The sequence below is a fragment of the Papilio machaon genome, chromosome 23 (assembly GCF_912999745.1).
Source record: "Papilio machaon chromosome 23, ilPapMach1.1, whole genome shotgun sequence".
NCBI lineage: Eukaryota > Metazoa > Arthropoda > Insecta > Lepidoptera > Papilionidae > Papilio > Papilio machaon.
Genome location: NC_060008.1, coordinates 137,773 through 165,557, shown reverse-complemented (window position 1 = coordinate 165,557; position 27,785 = coordinate 137,773). Strand labels below are relative to the sequence as shown.

At 37.7% G+C, this 27,785-nt stretch overlaps 2 protein-coding genes across 2 annotated transcripts; one reads left to right on the top strand and one right to left on the bottom strand.

Moving 5' to 3' along the window:
* Nucleotides 1–21,744: 21,744 nt before the first annotated feature.
* On the top strand, nucleotides 21,745–23,733 carry LOC106711266 (catalase-like). Its single transcript, XM_045683789.1, has 2 exons — nucleotides 21,745–21,906; nucleotides 22,195–23,733. Exons 1-2 carry the CDS (start codon nucleotides 21,760–21,762, stop codon nucleotides 23,731–23,733), a joined length of 1,686 nt encoding a protein of 561 aa, XP_045539745.1. The 5' UTR covers nucleotides 21,745–21,759.
* Nucleotides 23,734–25,860: 2,127 nt separating this feature from the next.
* LOC123722321 lies at nucleotides 25,861–27,585 on the bottom strand. The gene has a single exon (XM_045683788.1). It carries the CDS (start codon nucleotides 27,583–27,585, stop codon nucleotides 25,861–25,863), a length of 1,725 nt encoding a protein of 574 aa, XP_045539744.1.
* Between the last annotated feature and the right edge of the window lie 200 nt (nucleotides 27,586–27,785).

Genomic DNA, 27,785 nt, shown 5'->3' with positions numbered 1-27,785 from the left:
CGGGCAAAGCTTATTCCACCGAGATCCCGCGTGTACTCAAACTTCCCGCACATCTGAGTCGAGGCGGAACTAGCTCGCTGCTTATTAATTTAATCAAAAATTCAGCCACGAGGCAAACTGTACATAACACCCACTTTGTTATTATTATTACCCCAGCATTGTGACGTCACTAGTTTGTGTCAACACAAGCTCTTGCACTCACTCTGATATTCTGTTACTAAACATGTTGGACCAAAATTAACCTAAATTTCAGTTATATTACATTTTGCTATAAATGTTGCAATTTTAAGTAAATAAAGTGTATAACATATGTTGCGACCTTCTCACGATGCCTCGCAACGACACGAACAATTATTTGCCTGTTCAAATGGCACTTAGTACGTTAATCGTTCGGTAACTTTATGTGAGGATATCAGTAAAAATAAACACTTCACTTCGAGGAGTACTTTTATTTGTCAGCACAACCGTTCTGGTCGGACTCTGGCAAGCGAATGCCCGACCAAGCCAAGTTGTTCGATACACCACGACACAAGTCAAATAAGTGTCTCTGAATATATTTCACTAGTTCCTGTCAGTTTGAAGGCAAGTGTCAAACGAACATCCCTTCAAACTGGCAGCCAATAAATAGTCATTTGACATAATAGGATAAAATAAATATTAATTATAATCGATGAAATAAATTATGTTATATATTATGTTGGTAACACATATTATTACATATATACTCATTTTAGTATCTTCTAAACTTTGAAGTAAAATACATGTCAAAATGAAGAAATAATCATTTTAACTTTTTAAAGGCTAATTTTATTCTAATGTTGCGGATGTGTAACTGGATAGTCTTTGTTGTAACCGACCTGCCAAATACATATTTAAAAATACTTTAGATATTTGGAGGAAATACGAAGAGAAATAATTATCTTTTTTTTTACAATACAGTGATAGATATCAGTTATTATTTATTATATGAAAATATACTAATTCAATATTTCTACGTTAACGTGTAATAGTAATTTTTATTTACAACTAAAATGAAATATTCCAATATCACAAATTGTAGCAATACGAGTATCTTAACTTCACAACTTTACAATTGTAAATTCTCCGAAACTTATATGACATGAGCCAATAATTAACATAGTTACAGAACTCGGATGTTATGAGCAAACGTTCAGAGATACCTAGCGGCGGTGTATGAAATTATTTAATAATTTGTACGTATTACCAGTGACTGTTTTAAACTATATTTAACTACGCTATAACGATATTAAATTGAACTATATTGTATGAAATATCAACATGTCAAATGTTTTATTTTCATAATAAATCCTAAGTAATCTAAATCCAAACATCGAACATAATGTAGCGTGGCTGTTTTATGTTAGCCGCTGCATTTATGTTGGACGCTGTTTTATGTTCGGTGCTGTGTTACGTTGGCTATAAGCGCCGCAGCCGCTGCATGGAATTAAATAATAAATAAGCTCACTGCATACGTTGCGAGTTATGAAAATAGAATGTTTTCAATGAGAATACAATTTTCTCGGACGCAATTGTTCATATGCCATAGAAAAGGCACAGTATTATTAATTTACATGCATATTTTTATATTTTACTTCAAGAGCCGAATTCATCTTGAATACACGAATACATAATTATGCAAACATTTATAAACATATAAATTGTAAACAACTAGCGATGTACCTACTTATTACAAATGGCGTACATTTGGAGGCTGCATTTGCATGTCAAAGTCTTAAAAAGCGACGCCAAAACTCTCGTACTGAATGACGTCACCGAACTCTCTCAGTCAAGCTGGCATACTAAGAGTCCCTCTCAGATACTTTTTGGTAATAGTCGTGTGTGTGAGTGTAATGGCTTTGAGTTGAATCCTGCTAAAGAATCAATGATAACTGAATAAATTTATAATAATATAGAAGTATCTACTTGAAAAACGTAAAAAAGATGAAACAAGTGATTTAAAAAATATTTTTAAGTCAATTCCCGCTTTTAGCAATTCATCTGTAAGTTTTTGTTCATGGTTTTGTGATGGGATTTTACCACGTTGTATAATAATACAGTGTACCCCAAAAAAATCCAAGCCGCCGTCACATAATGGCTGGCACTTCAACATGGGTATCAAATGGAAGAGCTTGAAAAGTAAAATATCGAACACTATGTTAAATCCAAGATGGCCGCCATTACAAAGGCGGAGCGATGCCGCGTGGACGACGGGTTTAGTAATGCACTTTATCCTTAAGTTAACATAACCAAAAATATTTCATCTGTTGAAATTGAGCTCAAAAATATTGTTAAAAGCACTTAGATGATTTCAAATTTGTCAACATTTATATTAATAGAGAACAATAAATTTGTGCGGTGTTACAGCTGCGCCGAAGTGTATCGTATCTTCCCAACTCTCAGGAAAGTTTCGCGACCGACACCGCCATCTACTGGTTATTTACGCACTTGTTGGAACCAGCTAGTATTGTTCTTCCTTATTCAACATTCATTATCTGATCCTCTATTAATGATCAGAATAAAATATTTACGGAGTTCATTTTCACTAACGTTAAACAAGATGGCAACAATATTTCACAGCCGCTCCATCGTATTGTAGAACTCTAGCAAAATTAAGTGCCGTCGTAATCACCAGTATTTTTGTAGAGTTATAAAGGTACAGTTGGCGTGACCATTACGACAACGATTACCTTTGCACCTGTTTCTATGAGACAATCAAGGAGTTTGTATATCTATTTTCTCTTCTTAACGAAAACTCGCATCAGTTTTATGAGAATTTACAACAATTCTTATGTAGATTTATCATTTGGTACATAGTGCGATGGCAGAACTAACAAAACTACGTATCGTATACAGTTTATCGGCTGTGCTTTGTCGAATAATTGACGATCACTATATAAATATTTCACAGATAATTTAGTGTTGTTTGTGTGTCACGATAGTATGTGTCACTGCAACTAACTGATCTCGTTTGTTACGACCACACCTATATACGATCGTACCGGGGATAAATTATAATAGTTAGATGTCACAAATGGTCTTCAAACACTACAAATAATATTATTACATTCACAAGTCTTCAGACGCCGCAAGTCGAAAGTTAAGAGATAAAAAAGTCTACGAATGAGGAGCACTCTCTCTGCACTTACTCTTTGCGGACGATTCCATTACAAGTGACAAAATTTATTCAACACAGAGAACATTTCCTCATTACGTTTTCTATTTTATAATGATGCTTTTTTAAAATGTTTTATCACATTCTACTCATTGCAGACTTAAAAAATTTCGCAGGCTGGGATAGTTTAAATTAGAGCAAGTTAAAAAAGTTGATTTCAAAGAGAGAGAGATTTTAACGTACCGATGACATGACATACATATAGACACAAGCTAGAATTATATTTGTAAATCAAAACAAAAAGTTAACAAACATGTGTATTTAAAAATATGCGTGGTCTTAATTCAATAAGGAAATAAGTAAATCTGACAAAGACAGAAATTACACAATGCAGCGATGCACTTAAATAAGCTCACAAAAGAAAACTCAGACTTAGTGGACCGAAGTAAATTGAATTGAAGCGAGACCAAGAGATATTGAGAGCAAGAGAACAACAGCATTAAAGAAATTGCTTTCTTGTTCCAACACATTTCCTCCTGGTCAATATTAAATGAACTGCTATTGTTGCAGACAAAATGTACGACTTGTTTGTTAATCTTTGGTTTAATTCAGCCTCAAACAAATCACCTCTTTTTACTTAATTCTATTTATTATCTATAAAAACAAAATTCTTTAGTCATTTGTTTCATACAAGTTTGACGTGTAATGGAGAGTCAATTTTCGAAATGTCATTTTGTATTATAAATGAGAACACTGAAGTAATTTATGAACAAAACTGAACAAAGGACCTCCGGAGGCCTATTTTCACCTCATTTTTGTTCTCCGAAACATACATAATATTATATCTATAGGGCTTAGGCTATAAACATATTTCACAGTAGCAAACTATTTTTAAATAAACTATTTCAAATTTGTTGTTAAAATCATACATGTGTAGATATATGAAAGTATTTGAGATGCGGGCGCTTGGCCCGTATTTGTCTGAGAATCGACAGAACTCCGCTGCGTCATGATGAACTTTGCTGCGCTGACATCACTCAGTTTCTGATGTCTACTCTATTTTGTTTATTGTTCTTTCTTCTCCTTGTCTCGCATATTCACTGTCCTTCTCCTAACCCTACAAATGAACAAAAAAGGAAAAAATTGTGGTAATTTTGTCAAAACATTGTAAAATAAGTCTGACAACAAAAAATACAGAATAAGCTGCGTTTAATTAGAGGACAGTTTAAAAGTACAAACAAGCTGTAACGGAATCGAGGAAAAAGAGAAACAAGACAGACGACGCGACGGACAAATGTTTTTATCTGCAAATGTGTTCGCAGACGTCGGGATTTTATTCCGTTCTCTTGAGTAAGGACATTAACAATTGCTTCAAAGTATTTGCAGCTAATAATAGCAAAGAAACATCGAGACTTTATTTTTATATCAAAGGAAAATGTATAATGCCTTCAAACAAAGATTATACAAAGTACATTAATTAGTGAGAGTGTGTGAAAGCCGGCGAGGTGTAGACAGCTAGCGTTTGCTCCAACATTGTTTCATTAGTCATGTCCCAACAGATTGCCTGCAGCCGCTTCCCCCCTCCCCCTCCCCCTCCACCCCGCACGCCTGGCACACCTCGCTCACCCCGCAGAGGCCGCGTGTGACAAGGGTCGACGCCGCGTGTTGCCGGCTCCTCAATTATTGTAGCCTCAGTTTGTACTCTGTCTCTACAACCTCACCTACACTACAGTTGGTCGGTCTTTACCTGTTGCTTATAGTTTTACATGTAATTAGTTTTTATTGGAGCTGTTACGTGCGTAAATTATATATTATAAATAATAATTAAACTAATTGGACGCATCTCTTTGAAATCTGTTTCGTAACTTTCATGTATTTAAAGATAAAAATTACATCTAAGACACTGTTTTATGGTAGTCTTGATCATATCAATCAGCGTGTACTAAACCGAACACAAAAATGAAAGTCCCAGTTCATAATTTCACCTCAATATTCATATTTTGAAGAATTTTGATATGTAAATTTCGAATTCGCGACATATTTTGGTATTTTGTGAGTTGTCCGAATGTGAACAACATTCATAACATGTCACGGCCTGTGTGTCTGTCTGTCCTAATGTGACGAGGGTTGACTTACTGCGAGTGTTTACTAAACATATATACATATGTTCAATCTCGATTCGACTGACCGCGGTCATCTAAAGAGTCGGTCCACTCATTAATATTTTGATATCCTTAACCTTGCTCCAAAATTCACAACAATTAACAATTCAATTCGTGTTTTTTTTAACAATAATGTAATCTGTAAAAAACGTAAGACTACTTCCAGCTCCAGGTCTACATGCCTCATGTCTTCTGCCGAATGCTGGTTCATTTTCGATCGAAGAGTCTTTTGCTTTTTAAAAATCTATTGTAGATAAAGTGTTCACACATTAGAATGTGGTTTTCTAACGATAGATAAGAATAGATTTAGATATCTGAAGAAGACTTGATTTATAACTTCAAACTTTCGTGGTTTTTAACAATTTACTGTTCGTAAGAAACGGGATTTCTACCACGATTAGGCTGTTTGAACTCCCGATATTTCGGTACAGTTGCATGCACCATGTTCACGGGCCGACGGGTATTGTGCGGGAGTGTGAAAAATGTTAAAGGTAGCCGTATCGGTCTACCTTCTTTCTGATTCGGCGACCACTACTAGAGCCATTACTACTTCGGGAGCACAAACAGCCTAATCGTGGTAAGAATTCCGTTTCTTACGAACAGTACAAGACTTGATTTGTTTATGAAATTACATCCGCTCTATAAAACTAACTAAATCACCACTTCTCCCATCGGATCACGTCCAAAGCATAAATATTTCTCGTGTATTTCCTTTGTTGATCTCTCGCCGTACAATTAAGAATAACAGCAGTATCCGGTTCTGAGCAAACAATGGCAACGCTGACAACCGACCGCCCGGCGCCGGCGTCGCGTCGTCTGCTACCGACCACGTGCTGCAAACATTTCCTATTTACACAATTATCTTTGTTCGCGCACAACACATCAAGTAATTACTAACATAATGGATCTTAAAGCCGATGTGGCCGACTCTCTATATAAAATTAAATAATCGTAACGCTTCATTTATCAATTACCAGATTATCACTGGTTTTACAACCGTTTGTTAAGTACATTACCAAGTGTAATATACAATAACTAAAATGTACTATCAGCATCAAATCGCCAGTAAATTTATAAGAAGTATCAGCAGAGGTCGGCGTGTGCCCGACTCGGTGCAATTGCACTAACAAGGCTGGCGGGCGCCCAAACCACCGCAGCCTCGAGTGCGCTCCGCCGCGCCGGTAGACATATCACCTCATCTTGATGGAAACTACCTACATAATATTTACATAACTCAAATATTAGTGCTTAGCTTTCCCTTGGTGAAAGAATTATGAAATGTTTTGATTATAACTTTAGTTTAAGTAAAGAACATTACATTTTATGTACGTTTACTATAAATGTAAAAGGCTCAAGACCTTATTAGAGTGACATTAAGCCTCTCCCCCACCCTACAACGCCAGGGGAGAGGACAGTCAGCGGCGAGGCACGTCTCATAAAATAATATTATTCATTGAGTTGTTAAGTTAGGATTATCTGTAAGCTCTGAGCCCCGCACTAGCTTTAAACTCCATAAAATTGTGACTTAATTCTTAGCTGTAATTTCAGTTATCTATTTTATTTGTTTTTTAATTATCTCGTTTAAATGTACTATTTACGAAATTTCAGTTAACAATGAGTTACTTAAAATGAAGCAAATATTTAATATTTGTATTTATTAAATACATAAAAATAAACTTCACCGATAGCGGCGAGTGAAGCGCAGCTCACAAACATTTTATAACACGGGAAACTTCTCCGACAGGAGTTTTTACGTCGCGATATATGTATGTTCGTGACGTTTTACTCTCGTGACTGTATTATTTATTTTTTCATTGACAAGTGAATACAACTCGACAATATAATTTTTTTTATCTTGAATTTGATATTCAGAAACCATATTATTCAATAGTAGAAGTTCTTCAGTTTTGTTAGTCACTAGAACTAAACACGTAATTATGTGAGCAAAGCAAACGCGCTGCAAACGTCCGGCCGCCGCTTTTTGTCGACTGCTAACGAGCCAGGGTTTTTGCCGGATTGTATTACACCGCTCACGTCTCTGTTACATTCTGTACCCAATCAACATTGGAATAAACAAACTAATATCAAATATAATTATTTTTCTTAAAATGAACGTATGGTAATTATACTTCGCAGCTTGGTATCAAGTCATACTTTGTTGTTAAATTAATTACCCCGCAAGTTATATTGGAAAACTTTATTGCCGCTGTCACCGTAACTGCGGTGTTCAATGTATTGTACAATGTTTCCGCGAGGGCGCATTCAGACGTGAACCACATCATAACAAGTGTGATTCTTGTCGAACATATTCTCATATTCAACATGAAAGAAACGAAGCGCACACAAAATGTAGATGAGTTTTAAAAAGAAGAGATATCAATAGTCTGAATAAGGTATACACAATCTTATAAGCTCAGATTGCATTTGCAATTCCGAGTGCCGGAGGGCGCGGGGGGTTCGGGGGATGCTGCGGGGAGGGTGCGGGGGGTGCAATCTGCATCGCCCGCCTCCCGCACATTTATCAAGATACCTTCAATTCGGGATGAAACTTGCATACACTTTATACTTGTATGTCTTTACCTTCCGTCTCTACATTTACATACTAAATTTAAATACTTGAATCTTTGACCCTGTGTACTTGTCCTCCTCCCTGCTTTATCCTTCAAAGTGCGACCTATGTATGAACTATGAGCAGCCAACGATGTCTCAAATCTGCGTTTGTGTTTATTCAACATCAAACGTTTTCATTACATTGGCAAGTGGCCGAGGTATTGTCTGAAAACTTTATTAATTTCAAACTTAGCCACTAGCTGTAAATTTTCTCTCTTTTTCTCAGCTCATTAAATGCTAATCTTAGTTCTTAATAGTAACAGATGATTTCGCGCCGAGTTTTATGGCTTTTGTTCGGAAACATTACACTTTTGTGAATCTAATCGAAACCCTTTATTTTGTAACCGTATTGAAATTATACACCAGTTACACTGCACACAATACTAATTCGGAACTGTATGACATTTATTTCTAAAAATGACTACTAAACTATCTCCAAGGCTCGGCTTAAACAGTCGTGCCTCGTCTTGGCGCCGACTCACAGAGAGCTGGCAACACTCTGCACTTAGTTTTTACGATGTGACAAAATGAACATAACCCCTCTAAGAATTTGTAGCCTTATTAAAAAAATGGAATAAAAGCAACTTTTGATACATAACATAGTTTATATCAAGCCATTATTAAAGAACTTAAACATCATTTAATTGGAAATTCGACTTTAATTGAATTTTTGTTTATTGTCAAATCAAACAATAGTGAACGATATCAATTCACATAATATGGCGAATCTAATATCGTTTAACAACAATAATAATTTTTATATCATTTAAGGTGAAACTCAAAGACGTCAGAAAATCGCATTCTACGAGCGTTGTAGATACCGTAGCGTGTCTGTCTCTGATATGTCTACTTTGAAAATTGAAGTAAAACCTACATCGGGAATAATTTTACCTCATTTTATTTGTTTAATTTTAAAATATAAATTTAAAACATTTCAAAAGAGCAACTTTGCCTATTTGTTAAGGCGCTTAATAACAGCGAAACAAATGGAGAAGTTTCTCTCGGGAACAATTTTTCGTACCGCGCCTTAAAGTGGATTTTAATTTTTAATTACATTAAATGTCTGCCTGAAGTCTCGACCTCGCAGTCGTCAGAGTTCGCCTCTGAACAACTTGTTAATGCTTCAACTCGATCACCAGCAGCTGATATTACTGATTCCTCGAAGTGCTCTTTAATATTTACCTAAATTAGCAAGTATTACATTTTCAAACGAATTAATTGCCTTGCTTTTACTTCTGTGATATTTTCAGACATTTCTAATATTTTATTTAAAATTATTTATATTATTACAAGAAATCTCCAAGTCTAATAGCACATAATTAATATTTGTACTATAGTTATAAGCTTTTAGAAATTATTTGCTTTATTGTATAATTAACTAGCTTTTTCCCGCGACTCCGTCCGCGCGGAATAAAAAAAATGGAAAACGGGGTAAAAATGATCCTATGTCCGTTTCCTGGTTCTAAGCTACCTGCCCACCAATTTTCAGTCAAATCGATTCAGCCGTTCTTGAGTTATAAATAGTGTAACTAACACGACTTTCTTTTATGTATATAGATATGATGTACAAGTTTAAGTTATTGATTATAAATTGTTAAATTTGGAAATTCTTGTGCAAATATTGGAAATAATATTTAAAAATCATTTCTCTACTCTCGTGTGACACGAAGATATTATAATATTACATGAGATCAGGAATAATATTACTTAGATTTAGCTTGAAATTAGGAAATACTATTACAGAGATGAACAGATTATGAAATACGTTAAAATTCAATGCAAGTATTCAACTTGCAATTGTTAGCAACACACAGTGTTATATTTACGAGCATAACAAAAGCTAAACAAAAGCTTTCAAATGGTAAAAAGCTCAACTGGCAACACTTGATATGATGCTCGCAACGAACAATAGTGGCCGCGCGAGCGCCGCGCCGTAGCGAACAACATCGCACGAGTCAATGGAACAAGTATCGATTACCGTCGCCATTGGAATATGAATTTTACAAATATTATTTACTTCAACTAACATGTAATGTGTAATCATCAAATACATATGTAATTTACTTGCATGCAGGATGTTATCAATTTATCCAAAACTCTGTATAACATTAAATATGTCTACGCTCTGCTGAATATTGTGCTTAATTATGTAAATTGAAATCATAACACAACGGAATACACATATTTTATACAAGTATATGTTATTTTTCATCGCAGTACTTATGGGATCGTAATTCAAATCAAATGATGTATAAATAAGAGGTTTCACTGAGTAATGGAGGGGTGGGGGGGGCACTGTTTGCTGCGCACTTGTACGGGCTCAATCGAATTTGTTCAGGACAATAGATTTGCGTTCTTTACTCCGTTGGCTTCTCTTTGAACAATTCCCTTAGCACAACAACAAAAACTGTTTGTTCCACAAACAAATTTCATGAAAACGAATCAGCGCAAACACCGCTGCGTTCCTCTGTTTATATTTACATTAGCAACTGCGTAAATAACTATACTTTTAACAATTCATAATCTTCCAAAAAACTTCCTTTTACTAATAAGACTGACCTGTGCAACTTTACAACAACTTTATTTTAACATTTTTTCTTATTATTAACAAATTCATATAACTACTTAGTTAATTTATTTCAAATATAGTAAGTATTTCACACAACCGTGGTGGATGTCTGCCATGAGACAAACATCACGACATTTGAGAGGGAGAGCTGTGCGGTGCGGCTGCGAGATAAACCTCCGCCACCATTTCACATTCGCTTTTGACACTTTGAGTTAAATCTGAACCTAAAAACCAGCTCTTTGTTTTATCTATACTTTAAAGGAATATTTATTGCTTTTCCTTATTTAAAAATTATCAACCAATGAACTTTATTAAACTAGGAACAAAGTTAATTAAAGTTAGAGAGTAAGGTTGTGTTGTCTCAAAACAGTTTCAATTTATGTTCAATAATGTAATGCTATTAACTATATATGTATGTATGACTATTTCTGTATGTACATAGTATTTACTCGCACATAATATACCAATAGAATAGAAGTTAAAAGTTACTTCCGCAGTCATCGAACGATACGACACTCTGTGCGTGAGTGTACTTACTGCGCTCGAGTCGTCGTCGTTGAGGAAAATGACAGGCGGCGACGTGACGCGACTTAGTGATTGTTGCTTTGCAGATAGGTCCTACTACTGTGTTAATTATAAACTTTGACAGTGAAAGTTATAAGTCTAAAAGATGTTGTATGTTAACTGCGCAGATGCAGTTAGTGCGCAATGCACGTTGCCTGCGCACCCCAAGACTGATTCAGTGAGCTAAGCAAATGTGCGGCTCAGTGAACTGATGCAGCGGTGTGCAGCATACAATGTCGAGCGTGCAGTGAACACACCGTACTGGACACTAGAACTTGTAAAAAACTTTCTTCAACAAATTGTCAATAGACACAGCAAAAATCAGTATTTGAGACAAGTATTTTTTAGTTTGTTTCAAAAATCAAGCACTTGCAGGATACTTACTTCCACCATTGAGATATTCAGAACAAATGTATAAAACAGGGGAGCGACACACATCGCTAACAGAAACTTTGAAATCTTTCACGTGTTATAAAATACTAAAAAGGAAACTAAACAGTGTTTGTGTTTGTGTTTGTGTGTAAAAACGTTGAATATACAACATGATTTTCAATCATTCAAGCTTTTTACATATCCAAATAAAATCATCCTATGTCAAGGTCATCGTGTTAATGTCTTGTGTTGGTGTAATAAAAGTTTGATAATGAAATAAACATCTTTACCCAAAATGCGAACGTGGAAAAGTTACCGCAATCTCAAAATAAACATAACACGAGAAGTAAGAGGTAAAAATTAAAAGAGCGCTTTCGTTATTCTTTCAAAGCTTTAATGGTTTCTAAGCTCGCTTCAAGATTAAAATTGTTCTCAAAGATAAAACTTAAATTAAAAGAAAACTTATCTCTTTATATTTTTACGAACGCGGATTTATTTATAACAACATCTTGTTTCTTTCATGTAACCAGTTGGCAGGTTGTACACTGGTCAAAGAGATTAACAAAGATGTTATCTGGAATTATCCTGACACATCTCTCTCGTATTAGACCACTTCTTAGACGTTTTAATTTTAATACAAGCTAGTATTGATTTGAAGAGAAACTCTTCATAGTCACGAGTTACCGAGGAACTTTCTCCGAAGCTACGCAAATTCCGGAGTAATATTACATCAGTACGTGCATCCCGCAGCAGAACTTTAATTTTACTCGCAAACTATTCGCCAATGTCTAAGTTGCTGCACATAATTACATTACACTCAGCCTTCCTCCGCGAAGGGCAAGCAACTTCTGTAGCATTAAGGAATAATATCTATTCATATGTATGTCTTATAATATAATAATAGCAGCTCAACATTTTCAATAGCAATAAATAAATTCATCAAAGTAATTAAAAGCTTGTTCAACATCTGTATTCTCAGACTCAGCACAGGATCGATCGCTTTATTTATGAAACGGCAATAAAACTAAATGACGTTTAAATTGTTGCGACTCTCAGTTCAGCAATACATCACTCGCAAGTAAATCCTACGAAGACGTGATCGATGTCCGCTGATCTGTTGTTAATGCGCACTGCTGCCGCAGGAATGTTCTACAATATATTGTAACATGGCCACGTAACAGGTAGGTATTAAATTAGATGTTCTTAAACTATACCTATTATTATATACCTTCAAAATGCTGTAACGTGATTCTCGTCTCAGAGAACATTACATCAGTAGAAAATAAATATTTTGGTAACATGACTACATAAAAATTTTGATAAAGAAAAACAAAATGTCCGTCCAGTGTGTGGGACAAGGCGAGGCTGGCGTGTGATTTGTGCGGGGAGACGCGCCGCACAGGCTACTAGATCCCGTCCCGACTCTCACAGGATTGCAAACTCCGTATAATTTAATGGCCGCGAGTATTACAATAATTGGAAACCGGAGATTTTGTTAACATAACTTTATATAAATTTCGGAGTTTATGACATTCTCAGAGCGAATTAAGATTTCTAATTGCACTTTTCAAGACAATATACAAAATGATTATTACGTAATGGGTTTGTGCCCTAAAGATCTTTTGTCAAACTTTTTGCATGGATATATCCAAAAGTAATATTGCAATAAAGTTATGTTTGTATCTTTTTAAACGACTAAACAGTTAACCGTCACTATATTGACACACACGAGCGGCGGCATCACGTGCCAGGACGAGAGGAGATTCTTTGCATTGCTGCCAAACAACGTTGGCGAATTAAAAAACTTTTCTCGTAAATGTGTCATCTCACAACTTACGATGGCAGACACCGAATAATTTTACACAGTTTAATATTTTAAAATTTAACATAACATAACAATATTTAAGGAACAAAATTCTGCTATTAAACAAAGAAACCATAAAGAGACAAGCACACTATACAAAGTTGAATTTTATAAGCCCATAATATTTTTTAATGTCTTGATTAAATATTCCTAAATCTACATGTCGCTAGGTTTAATTACATCTAATATATGATAGTTGTTACTTGTTATTGTAACAGTTGACTTGTCAATTTGGTGTTTGAAGTGATTAGCATAAATTGTCAATTAGACGACGTGACGTGACGTGACCCCGCCATCTAGCGGACAAAGCGGGCTTTTGCAAACACGGAGCGGACACAAAGCCGCCAACTCACACCACTTTATTTACCGGCTACCAATAGCATTCTTAGTTTAATCTACTCCTATAAGTATGTTGCAATTATATGTTATTTTAAAAGAGAGAGAATACCTTGTTAATAACTTAAAGATTTCTAAGAAGGAAAAAACCGGATTTGTGCTAAATCTGGTTTTTGCCAGGAGCTGAGCGTGACAAGGGTGCTTGTGATTTGCGGCAGCTCTCATATTATGTCGCGTAAGGAACAGTGAGACCGAATATTTAAATCACTAGATCTCGAAGGGATTCTCGTTTCTGCCGAGCGGCCACTTCTGTGATTTACTATCTCCCCACAATCTGTATGTCTCTGAGGTTTGAGGTTTGAAATAATTAGCATTTGGGATTATTATTATGAAATACTATATGTTCATAAATAGAGGCAACATGTAAACAATATCGTAATATTAATCTATATATATATAAAAGAAAGTCGTGTTAGTTACACTATTTATAACTCAAGAACGGCTGAATCGATTTGACTGAAAATTGGTGGGCAAGTAGCTTAGAACCAGGAAACGGACATAGGATAATTTTTACCCCGTTTCCTATTTTTTATTACGCGCGGACGGAGTCGCGGGTAAAAGCTAGTATGGTATATTCACACTGGTTGTCATGACAACGTGATAAATAAACAAGATTTAAATAGATAACGGTGTTTCCTTAATTAAGCATTCTAAACTTAAACATAACTATGTATAAAAATACAAACAAAAACCTCAGAAATTGTCATAGTTATATCATTGATAGAAACCTGAACGCAATAAAAACTTAAATAGATTATTTTTCTAGTCGCCGTTAATTAGAAAGAAAAAAAGAAAAACATTAGCTTCCTACAAAGCCGCATTGTAAAAAAGCTAAGTCTAAATTACAATTTTTTCTTTCCCATTCTTGTCGTAACTCGTGTTCTTTATTAAACACAAAGTGCGACCGCGGCCGGAGCCATGGCCATAACTTGTAAGCAGGAGTGCGGCACGCCAGTGTTGCCACTGACAACTGTGCTTCGCAACAACTCTGTTAATATCACACGATGACACATCACAATGTTATTTTACTTCACACATTATTGAAAAGTTTACAACAAGTCCCTTTGGCGATACCTTTGAACTTTAGTTTGTTTGTAAACACGGAAAGTTCTCAAAACTGTCGGATGAACTCGGGGAGAGATTTTGTTGAGAGGACTGTGCTGCCGCTGCCGCCCTGTACCAACGTTAACATGACTTTAATTAGGATAACTTGTTACCTTGTCCATATGTATACAAATTGTAAGTGGGATCGTGGTCAAACGCTGGCTTATTTAATACAAAAGCTGAATATTTTTTTTTTTACATAAATTATTCTTCATTTAATAAATAAAATTCATGGGCATCATAAATTATACAGTAAAATAATTGAATTTTATCAACCAAGTGGTTATCGTTCAGTCTACAGCAATCTGTTCCACTCAGACTCTCCTCGCTCTTCACAATCAAACTTTGTATCAATTTAAAGGCAATAATAAACATTTGCCGAGACGCCCACCCCCTTCGCCCCCCCCCCCCCACGCCTATCCCGCGCACCCCGGAGCGCCCTTTCACTGAGTTGACGGACAAAATTCAAAGATGTCTTCAAACAAGTGTAAACAAGCCGCCAACATTCCTCTAACTCGGTTATAAAATTAATTCGTATCTTCGCAAAGTAATGAACAGATTATATTCGCTAAATTATTTTGAAACAATAATCATAACGAACACATTTTTAATTTAATTTTAACCGTTTTGTTTTTAGTAAAAACAAAGAATTGATTTGCACAATCAAGCAAAAAAGCATATCAAGTCGATTATAATTTTGGTTGCAGGTTGGAGATTTCGGCTTCTTGTCTTACTGATGGCATTCAGGTGATAATTGTCCGTGGCATAAAACCCTTGACCATGACACTTGGACTTGGACACCTGACTTTGAATACATATTACTATGTTATTATGTTAAGTGTTCATAGAGTAGTTGTTGAGGCGAGTTCGGAGTTAATAAACGAAGTCAGACCAAAGTTATGGTTTAATGATAAAGATGAAAGTTATCGCTGATGAAAATTTTAAATGGGAAAAGTTTCCGGCGAAACACAACGCCCGAGCCTCTCCAACACTGCCGGCGCTCGCAGCGCCACTGCATGCCTTGTAACGTAAGTATTTTTTTTTCATTCTATTAATTTAAAACGTATGAATGAATTTTAATTTATAAAATATACGCAATAATACTGACTTCAATTAAATTATCAGTTTAAATATATATGTGTATAACTTAGTGACACAAAGGGAATGCGCGAATGAGATTATATTTTAATACAAATGTAATTTTGAATCAATTACTAGAGTAGACATGATTAAGAACACAAAGTTCTGACTCTATGCTGACAGTTTATGAAAACCAAACGTTTCTTTGATAGATGTAACACAACACCGGCCCACAAACAATTTACAGTTACGACTAGATATTTCTAAAGTAATGAAGTTGAAATGAGATAAAGTTACGGGAACGTAAACTTCATAATTAATAAAGATGATCGAGTTCTCATTAGAGCCGCGAACTTCCCAGCGAAGGCGACGGCAGCGCCCCCACTGGACTGCGACCTGTGCGGGAACCACCGTTTAGCGTTACAAATTACTTTGCAGAATTACTCAAAATACTGTGTAATCAATGTGAATTCGAATATTAAAGCCTATACTTTTTCTTTTATTACATGTAGCATTCATGATATAAAGTAGATATGGTCTCATTCAGAAGATCCATCTCATCAGGCGCGCATTCAGCGGCGTGTATCAAGTGAAATCGAGGCGATGGCGCGCAAAGTGTAAGCAAAGCAAACATTTGCAGTATGCGATCACAGAACATGCGCTTGTAATTATAAAAAGCAGCCCACCTACATGAATACGTTCGCGTGCTATTTCCGATAATTAATTACTTCACATGAATCATCAAAGAGGTTCAATGGAAAAGGGATTGAAATAGACAACGCGAGTTAGATGCACTTTGATTATTGCTTGATATATGTACATACCTATGTATAGTAGAATAAACTAATATTTTAACTCATCCGAATAACATTGGTTTATTTCAATTATAAAGCGTTTATTGATGTATTATGAACCTCCTCCGCCTCCGCCGGCGTTACGCCACTTACAAACAAATTGCCTTGTTCCTGCAGAGAACTCATGTGCCCTTCTACTTACAAATAACCAATTAGCTTGGTGTCGATGTAATGATCAAATGAAAAATAACTACGCATCTATTCTAACAACATTTACGGTTACAATTTCAAAGCGTACAAAACGTTGAAACGATTATCTCTCTAAACCAGAGGCATAATGCGTGCAGCGAACCAATACTTTATGTCCGTGACACTGTAACAAGGGTGAGCTGCGACGTCACAACTCTCCGCGAGCTACCGCCTCCGTTACTCCTCGCCATTGCCGCGATAACAATCTCACTAAATCAAACGAATCGCTGATCTTCCGACTCAGATAACAAGGCGAGATCCTGTGCCGTTACACCGCACATATGTACCCCCTTACCCTCCCCGCGACCCCCGGGTACCCCATCCTATGTCAAATGAAACGACCCAAGAGACAGTACAAATCGCACCTGAGGTGGGCAGATACGATAAAAATAAACATAAATAAACACTTTGCGGCGGTAATTGGACCCGACCGACAGTCGGCCAATACACGGGCACCGAGCTGTGCCGTAGCCGTATATGATGTCAATTCATTTTTATGAAACGAGTATCATTTTATTTATGTCTTTATCGTTTTTATGTAAATAATTTTGGACAATAATTCCGCCCTTCGTTCTTAAAAGTATCCATCATTCGTCATCATTATCAGCCCACTATACGTCCGGACTGAGCAGCTGGGAGCCTACCCTTAGTCATAGGTGACAAGGCTGTAGTCAACCACGTTAGCCGAGTGCAAGTTGACTTCACACATATCTTGGTATTTATTCGCAGATATGTGCAGATTGTATCACGATGTTTCCTTCACTCACCGTAAGAACGTCGGATAAATGTACATATGTAAATCGAACATTGAAAAACACATTGGTACATGGCGGGATTCGAATTCAGGACCTGCAGATTGCAAGTCAAGTGCTTAACCCCGAGCCACTGACGCTCAAGCATTCACAAATTGTTTAATAAAGAATTTATTCCTATAAAATTTTAAATTACTTTTTAAAAGCGTAAAATTTCCAGTCTGCTACCAAAAATGCGCAACATTGAGGCAGCGCAGCCGCGGCGGAGCTCCGATATATTATTCACAAGCGACTGTTGCAGAATTCAACACTTTTAAATTGCAGCAGCGACGCGACCGAAAACAGAGCGAGTGGTTAATTACAGCGACATCTGCTGATGTGTAATCGAGATATTGCTTTAATTCTACACAATATAGAAACTTTAACTGAACTACACAAACACTGTCGTTAGTTTATTATATATATATATATATATATATATATATATATACAAAATACATGATCAATAGACGTAGGAAAGAATTCAGGAAAGGTATTTAAGTGCAACAAGATTCGGTACCAAATCAAGTTGCAGCATTAGCCACTACATCTCAGTGTTCGTCAGCTGCTTCGCTTCAACATGGTCAATTTTATAATGAGGGGTCTCGCACTTTGTTTCCATTGTAGGTGTTGTATCGTTAGATACGTTGCGAATAAAACGAAAAGATTCGAGACTCATGAAAAAGATTAAGCGATAAGTTTTCATTTCATTTAAGTTTTCTCTTTGAAAAAAACTTTCGAGTCGAAGGCGAGTTTTGAAGCCATTAAACCTTTGAAAGAATAGCGCCGGAGAAAACGATCTTTTAGTTTTAATTTTTTTTTTCACACAGAGTTTGGTTCGAGTTAAATTGATGTTATTCATAGATTAATTTATCTTATAAAGAAATAAAAAAAAATTCTACCGTGGTTAAATAAATTAAATTATTACTATTGTAATTCACTAAGATCAGATAGAGAAAAAGGTTCTTAAAAATTATTTCTTTGCTGCGTATAGAATGAAGTAAGAACATCTAACAAAATTTTCTTTTGAATGAATTCAAAATATCATCGGCAGTGTTTATCGTGCAGTAATACCGGGCGCGGTACCTTGCTAAGCCTCCGCCGAGCCGTTTGTCGCTTCGCCAACACACGTGTACATTTAATTAAAGTTAAAAACCTACCTAATTGCGGGGATCTTCGCTAGCTTAATGTTTCTAAACAAACTTGTCGTTTCATTACGTTTAATAGACCCCTTTGCGATTGTAACCCGCGGCCCTGCAGGCGCCTCATTTCCGAGCCCGCGTAACTTCTGCTTAAAAAGGACTTTCGTATGCCGCAACTATCGCAGGTCTGACATTGTCATCATTGATCTTGTAATCATCCATTACATCCATACAATTTCCATCTTTCCAGTCTCTGTAACCTAAATGCTTGGAATTAACATTTCAGAATGGAATAATTACTGAATGCAGTCAGAATCTATAAATTCTAACCGAGTTCTTCCTTCTCAATTCAAGACACATTCTGCTCTTTAAAAAAAGAATCTAGAACTAATCGAATGTGATCGCTGCGAGCCAGCGCAGGCTCGCCACTCCGGCGACCTCAAGAACTCACAACACTTGCAGTACTGCCATGCTCTTGAGCGTTAGCGTATCGCACTAGTACGTGTTTAACCGTATTTATTAATTCATGGTAACAGCACATTCTTTCTAATGTTCTAATTTCATTCAAACAAAAAAATATAAATCCTTTATACGCAAATCTTATCACGAAATTAAACATTATAAAAAGACTACTCTCAGCCTTAATTCGAAGCAATAGAGTTTACTTCGGCTCGTAGGTTCCCCTAGTGAGAACGCTAGTGACGCAGGCGTGTAAAACATTTAAATGTGTTCCAGTTTCTGGAGCGGTGAATAAGTTAAAAGAGCTGCATAAAGTGTCCAATTTATAATTCCGCGGCACTCCGCGTGAATACATAACACTGACTGACACACGACCACTCCGCATGCCAAATGTGCGCCTCTTCCGGCCGCTGACCGACCTCCTCAAACAAAGAAAGTTATACCAGACAAACTTGGGTGACCGGGACCGGGGCTGATGAAAGTTAATTGCTATTTAATATCTATAGTTACAAAATAACCAAAAGGCAAGTGATTGAAATGAAGTCTATGTATAATGTTACTAATAATATACGATTTTTGAAAAGGTAAAGCGATAAGTTAATGCAGGTCTTCTATTTAGCACATAATTAATCAAGTAAAAGGCTCAGACGAGATATTGTCCGGCGGCTGAGCCGGGCACCGGGCGGCGGGCCATAACCGGACCCTACAATAATGTCCCGAGATCTCTTCGCCCGGCGATAATCTCTTAATACGCAATGTGCAAACGTTCACTGAGGGCATGATACTATTTCATTACATTAAGCCGTAAACTATATTCAAAATTACTTTAGGTACTTATCTCATGATAGTCGCATGGGGATTCTTTAACAGATTTTTTTTTAATATACATAATTAAATTAAAAAAAATACTTCCTTTGATCATTTTGTTACCATTTTTTTTTTTGTTAAATAAATTTATTCCACATGGTTTAGCAGTGTGTTGAACTCAGTAGTAAAGAAAAAAAATGTTCTGGAAAATATGAAGAAATTAAGGCATCCTTCCTTTTGATGTATTATCTAAAATCGTAATCATCGGCGGGATGCAGTTTAAAAACACCACAAAATAAGCTGTCGTTAGACTTGTCACATCGCTTGTTATGATATCATACAAAATGACGCAGCTCGCTGGCTGTACAGTTCATTTGTTTTAATGCTATCTAAATCTGCAAGTAATTCCTGGGCACGTGTCTCCCAGGACTCGGGCACCGGTCCGTTCTTATTGGCGGAATTTACGAGACCGCGACACACAATCGTTATTTATGGGATACGCCGGACAATCGCATTAGTGCACCGCAAATATTCCGTCCGATGAATTAAACAGCTTGGGGTCATAAAATTGCCCGTAGTCATTAACATTTCACGGCATATTGTTATTGTGGAGACGCTGTCCTTTGTGCACAAAGAGTACTAGGTATTGAGCAATTACTGCAATGTTTAAAATAGTTAATGCCATCAGTTTTACCAATCATTAATGAGATTCATAAAGATATTGTTGGTTAATCATCTCTGTTCAACAATACTCTGTGCGTTGTACTGTTCATCAAGATCTTTTTCAGTAACACAGATTCCTAATTGAAGAATATGTCTTATCACAGAAAATGATAAATATGATATTTGAAGATCAGAAGCCAATTCGTGGCACGCAGTGCTGTGGGCGAAGCAGTTGCAAAGTGCATGTCTTTGTATTTATACATATATGTACGAGTACGTACGAGCATATGTTGCATGCTATGTAATATTAGTTACACGTTGCAGCTAAGTGCGGCCGAAGGTTATATCGTCTTCCTCCACATAGTGCCGGTTTTCTAATCTAATTACCTGCTATTTTGATTGCAGTCATTATCGCCAGAAATAATAACTGCAATGTGGCGGTGACTGCATTAGAGAATAGAGGCCGCGGCAGTGGCAGTGGTAGAGTAGACTACATTAAACGAATTCCAGTAACTTGGCACCCCTAAGCGATTTTTTTTTTCTTAGCGATCGACGATAACAAGACAATGTCGAACTTCATCTTATCACTATGGTTATGAATTCTTACCACGTGCTATCATGCTTGGCACTGGTACAATATAATAAAAAAGTAATATAGCAGAAAAACAATAAATTTACACATTCTATTTTACAATTACAATTTTTTATTTAACTTTGTACCATGAACTCAGTCGAGGTGGGGAGCAGGAGTGCTGTAATGGATTAGAAATTTTGAGTAAATATACTAAACATATTAAATAATGAAATAAAAAGAATACAAAATAATCTTGATAAATCTTTACTTATTTAAATTTAATTGCATATAATTATTGGATAATCATATAATTTTGTAATTATACTTAGTTATATTTAGGATTTAATTATCAAACGGTGGATCAGTTATAAGCGCGTATGAGCGGACGGCCCGACCAATACATCTGCGAGTGGCCACCAAGCCACCATGCGGACTCTGGCGTGCGTGCTGTGCTGGCTGAGCGGGCTGAGCGGACCGGTCGACGCCCATAGCGAGGACTTCCTTTCGCGGGCCTATGAGAACAGGACCGAACCCGACTCGCGACAGCTCTACGACTTTAGAAAAACTCACCCTGTATGTACGTGTACATATGTGTACATTATCTTGTGATTTCTCTCGAAATTACTCCCGCAATCTGCGCAAATCATACTCCGTAACATATCGTAACATCCCATTTTAACTTTTGATTTACGATAAGTTTCGACGATTGTTTATTTATACTTTAAATGTGTTAAGAATTTTAGACTAGAACTATATTAACTACCTATTTTTTTAACGAGACTTAAAATTTAATTGTGCTAAACACCCTCTGTATCTTTATGGAAGCATTTTTGTTTAAAGTCACTTTACTTCTTCTTGCAGAAGCCAATCGGATTGTTCGCTCTGAGCTCCGGATATCCAGTCGAGATAAGGGAAACCAACGCATTGAATAGTGATTTACTGATGAACCGGTTCTTTCTTGATAACATTTTACATTTCGTCTCCGAAAGAATACCCGAAAGAGTGGCGGCCGCCAAGGGCACCGCAGCGCTCGGTTACTTCGAGGTGACGAACGACGTGTCGCAATACACCAAAGCCGAGGTATTTACCGGCGTCGGCAAGCGCACGCCCGTCGCCGTACGCTTCTCGACCACCGTGCAGAATCGCGGCGGCGTCGACGCTGCCCGCGAGCCCAAGGGCATGGCAGTCAAGTTCTATTCGAAGGAGGGAAACCTCGACCTCTTGTGTCTGAACGCACCCGTCTACTTCTACAAGGATCCCGAGTATTTTTTCAGCGTTGTGCACGGCACGCGCCGCAACCCGCGCACCGATCTGTTCGACCGCACCATGCGCGGCGACATGTTCACGCTGCGCTTCGATGCCATCAACGCCTTCCTGCGCCTGCTGTCCGACAGCGGCATCCCAAATGGCTTCAGGAAGATGGACGAATTTCCCATACATACCTTCGAGATATACAACGCGCAAGGAGAAAAGTATTTCGTGAAATTTAATTTCAGAACCTTGCAGGGCATAGAGAATTTACCGTCCGACGAGGCGACGAGGCTGAACGGTCAGGATCCAGATTATTTCGTGAGAGATTTGTACAACGCCATAGCCGAGAAGAGGTATCCAATGTGGAGATTGGATATGGACGTCCTAACTTTCGAAGATCTGCTACATCTAGATTTTGACCCGTTCGATGTGACTAGATTATGGAAGAAAGGAACTTATCGCACCGTGACCGTCGGCCGGCTGGTGCTCGACAAGAACCCCGACAACTCGCACCGCGTGGCGGAGCAGCTAGCCTTCAACCCCGCCAACCTGGTGCCCGGGATAGCCGGGCCCAAGGACCTTCTGTTCAGAGGGCGGAGTCTCGCCTATCCCGCGACACAGAATCACCGCTTAGGAAGTAACCATAACAAGATCGAAATAAACAGACCTCTTTATGAGAAAAATTATAATCGCGACGGAAATCCTCCGGAGAGGGACAACATGAAAGACGCTCCGTCTTATTACCCAAATTCTTTTAGCGGCCCGGTGCCCTATGTCGATGCCGCTCGTCCCAAAGAGCAAATAATGGTCTATGAGAGCAACGCCGTAGATCTAGAGGACCCCGCTTATTTTTATAACCACATCTTGCAAACGGACGACGAAAGGGACAGGCTTGCGAATAATACTGTTGATTTTTCGCTTCTAACCGCTCCACCGTTCCTCCAGAGACGTGTAATAAAATTATTCTCTTGGATCTCTCCCGACCTGGGCCGACGAGTGGCGCAGAAGTTGCGGCAGCGGCTAGCGGCCCCCCCGCCGCCACCGCCCCGCGTACTGCGCGCCGCTAGATGCAGCGCCGCCGGGGACGAGCGCGACTGTGACCGCGACCACGAGGACATCTCATACGCAGAACATCTCTTCCATTATTGAACTCTCTATTAGTACTTAAATACTATGCCTGGATTATTAAATTAATTTTAATATATAAAAATCAAAACAATAGTAATACTAAGTACGCTGTATAATACAACCGATATACTACTGATTCAATATAGTCCTCTTACCTAGAAAAAACCTAAACATCGGAAGTCCTAGCCTTTGATAGCACTTTTTTTTTAAGAACTTAAAGATGCGATTCCACCAGTGCGCTGAACTGTGCGTCACTGCAATGCACATTGTGCGACGCAAATGTTTATTCTGATCGACTCACTCAAGCAAACATTAACAATTTGTGCCCGAAAATTCTAAACATGGCGCGCGCATCTTTATACTTTTGTGCGCGCACACATGCAGGCAGTGGACTTGCGTCGACGCAAACCTGTTGTTCGCGAACTCAGTCTTGCTTCCGCTGCCGGAGCGAAAGCATTTGTTTGTGCGCGTACATTGTTAAAATATTTAATTAATCAAATTAAACATGGATTGGACAAATGATAAAATTATTAAATTTATTCAAGTTATTGAAACTTATTCTGTACTATGGGATTTTATCTAATTTCTTTATTTTTTTATTTTTTTTAATCTTCTCAATGGAACTATTTATATTTCTTCTAAAAATCTATTCGTTTCTTCAATCCGTCTTCATTCTGTAGTAAAGGCCAAACTCAACATTGCGGTTTTTTTTTTTAAATCAGAATATATAGTAAAACACATGCCGCAGCACAAAGCACTACGTATTCCTGCCCGTCCATATTAACTACTTAACTGTCTTCGGCAGAACCTCTGCTTAGTGAACATGTTCGCGTACAATAGTTACGCACTACCTTACAAGTGGAAACGGAAGCCAAATGCGATACTTGCTTAGATTCTGCATTGCTGGAGTTTTGCACAAGATGTTTGTATGCAAATGTGCTGTTCACTATTTTTGGGGAATCGTACCCCAAAATAGGTGTGTAGTAAAACACATTTAGGAATGTATAGATAGGGCAACATTAACTAAACTTTTGAGCTCCAATGCACTGTTTTTTTTTTGGAACGAAGTTCCTTATCGCGCGTTGTGAAAGGGGGCTAGACGGATAAAATTCTTACGAAAAGTTGTCACGACACTTTTTGCTATAGTAAGTATGTTAACGACGAATGAGCGCTACTTCACCATGGCAACGACGTGACAATATATAATGAAAATTCATAGAAATAAAATGTACTTCTTGTGAAGACTTAAGTTTTTTATTCATAGAATAAACATTGGTTCCTTCACTAATTAATTGAAAGGAACTTCGTTTCATCCGGGTGTCCCTTGACGTAGGCAGCAGTAGTAGTAGGTAGGTAGGTTTTTTTTTTTTTATGGTTTTCCACCCAAGAGTACACCCTCCCGGGTGGGAATGTATTCAAGTGATTCACATTTTTAAGATTTTCCTTATGTGCTACATGTACTCGTACATATTGTGTCGCAAGGCCCAGACAGCAGTCGTCCGAAGCGATTTGATACTTGTCTGACTGCTGCCTGGGCACAGTGCTCCTACCAGCTAATTTAATACTATATCTAATTCTATACTTACAAAACTATACTTACACATATTATATACTTTATACTTAGATATAAATTGAAAATTCTTACGTAACATATATATTATATAGTTTTTTATCTATGCAGTATGAAATCGTAGAGATAAAACTCTATATTTAACATATATAACAAATGGTAATAGATCCTAATATTTGTTAAAACTAAAAGCTAAAACATATAATCAATCGTGAGCTGTACTCCTTATATTGGCACCATGTTTATAAGTCACATTATATAAGACTTAAGTTGCTTACAAAGAATTGGTGATTAACACAGATACATAATTTATATAATATCACCATTTGCAAATACATTGTAGGAAATTATTTTTATCGTTATATGATGTCTGTGTTGCAATAACCTAACCAAAAAGAGAAAAATAGTAATAATAATAATCAAATAAATAAAGCTATAATGTGCAACAGAAATACACAAGGTGGATAAATTAATAGATACTTGATGTTAATAGTAGTTTGAGTATAACTCAAAATAATGGTATATAGAAATAAATAAATAGATAATTTCAAATAATGGTATGTACTAAATGTGATGTTTCACTGGTTTGTTGAAGAGTTGAACAGTTTTAAGTTGTCGATAATGTAAGTTATAAATTTAACGAAGGACTCTATGGCAGACACTTTAGTGATTATTTCGGTGAGTGTACAGGGGGGCAGCTTAAGGTTTCCACAAAGGAATTCATGGTCAAGTCTTCGGCTATGGAATCGGGGGCATTCTTTTATTAAATGGTTTAGGGTTTGAACCGTTGTCTCGTCACAGGGGCATGTCTCGTTATCTACTATTTTAAATCTGTATAGGTAAGCCTTATGGTAACCGTGTCCAGTGAGAAATTGCGTGAGCTGAAATGAGACTTTGGTAGCCGCCCAGAGGTTGGACACACTGTCAAGTGTGGGGAGCAAAGTTTTTGTGTGGCTTCCCTGTGGCGCGCTCTGATACCTGGCTTCCCAGGTTTGGCGCTGACGTTGTCGCAGTTCATGTTTTAGGTGGGACACGCTGAACTTGGCGTAATAGGGTGTTGAAGAGAGAGCTGCGGCCGAGTTGGCTAAATGATCTGCGGCCTCGTTCCCTGTAATGCCGGCATGACTCTTAATCCATGCGAAGTGAATGTTCCCCGTATTTCTGTGGTGGTAAATGATTTGGTGTATTTGCGTGACGAGGGGATGGGTATTGCTTCTATTCTGGATAGCATGGAGTGAAGACAGGGAATCAGTGAGGATGTAGGTTAGTGGGAATTTGTGTTCATGAGCGAATTTACAAGCTTCTAAGATGGCTAGGAGTTCGGCCTGAAAGACTGTGCAACATTTGTGTAGTTTGAATGTTTTTGGTGTTGCTACATTTGGTCCCGGGTCCCATGCGATGAAAGCAGCCCCTACGGATCCATCTTCTTGCTTGCTGCCATCTGTGTAGATTTGGCAAGCGGAAGGTGGACAGACGGAATTAATGTGGTTTTGGCTGCTAAGAGATTGGAATTGAATTGTGACTCTTTCGGCTGGGTGGAGAAGGTTCCTGATGGGGGTGGGGAGTTCCATAAGGACGTCCTTGGGGAGAAAAGGGGATGTGCCATTGAGGCGAGAGGTTTCTATTTGGTGTCGCTCGAGGATTTTAAGGTCGAGAGGCATGAACTGCGCCAACGCCAGCGCCGCTGTTGTTGAGGTGGTACGGAAGGCTTTTATAGCCCTGATGGCAAATCCTCTCTGGAGGCTTTCTAGGGATTTCTTATTGCACCTTTTCAGGGCGGTGTGTCCCCATACGCCCGCCGCGTATGTGATAACGGGTACTATGACTTGATTATGGATGGTTTTTATGTTTTCAGGGTGTGCGCCCCAGGTAGGTCTAGTGTACATACAAAGTTTATTAAAAATTCGGCTCGCTTTGTTTATAATGAAGTGTACGTGGCTGTTAAATGTTAATTTCTGGTCTATAATAATCCCTAAATACTTTATTTCTTTATCGAATGTTAGGCTATGTGTATTTATTTCAATATTGGCTTTTTTGGCTTGAGGTGTGAACGCTATCATTTTCGTTTTGGAAGGGCCGAATTCTAGTTTTACGCTTCTGCCCCATCTGACTACGGTGTCCAAGGCGCGGTTAGTGTAATATTCAATATCATCAACCGTTTTCGCGGAAACAATTAGCGGGACGTCGTCGGCGAACGCCTGAATATGGCATCCTGGAGGAAGGGGTAAGTCGAGGAGTTCGTCTAAGATCATGTTCCAAAGGATGGGTCCGCAGGTCGAGCCTTGGACGCATCCCTTGGTCATAGTCTTGGTGGCTCGTGCCCCTGCGTGGTCCAGAGTGACTTTGCGGTCGTGTGTGTAGCTCTGTATAAGTCCGAATATATTACGTGGGCAGTCGAGTGTCTGAGACGCTGGAAGAGAGCAGGCCACCAGGCATTGTCAAACGCTGCTCTTATGTCGAGTGACACTGCAATGACTAGGTGTTTGTGTGATCTTGCTGTTTT

Coding starts and splice junctions, on each gene's coding strand:
- LOC106711266 (XM_045683789.1), top strand. CDS start 21,760: ATGCGGACTCTGGCGTGCGTGCTGTGCTGGCTGAGCGGGCTGAGCGGA. Junction 21,907..22,194: donor ACTTTAGAAAAACTCACCCT/GTATGTACGTGT, acceptor TTCTTCTTGCAG/AAGCCAATCGGATTGTTCGC.
- LOC123722321 (XM_045683788.1), bottom strand. CDS start 27,585: ATGACCAAGGGATGCGTCCAAGGCTCGACCTGCGGACCCATCCTTTGG.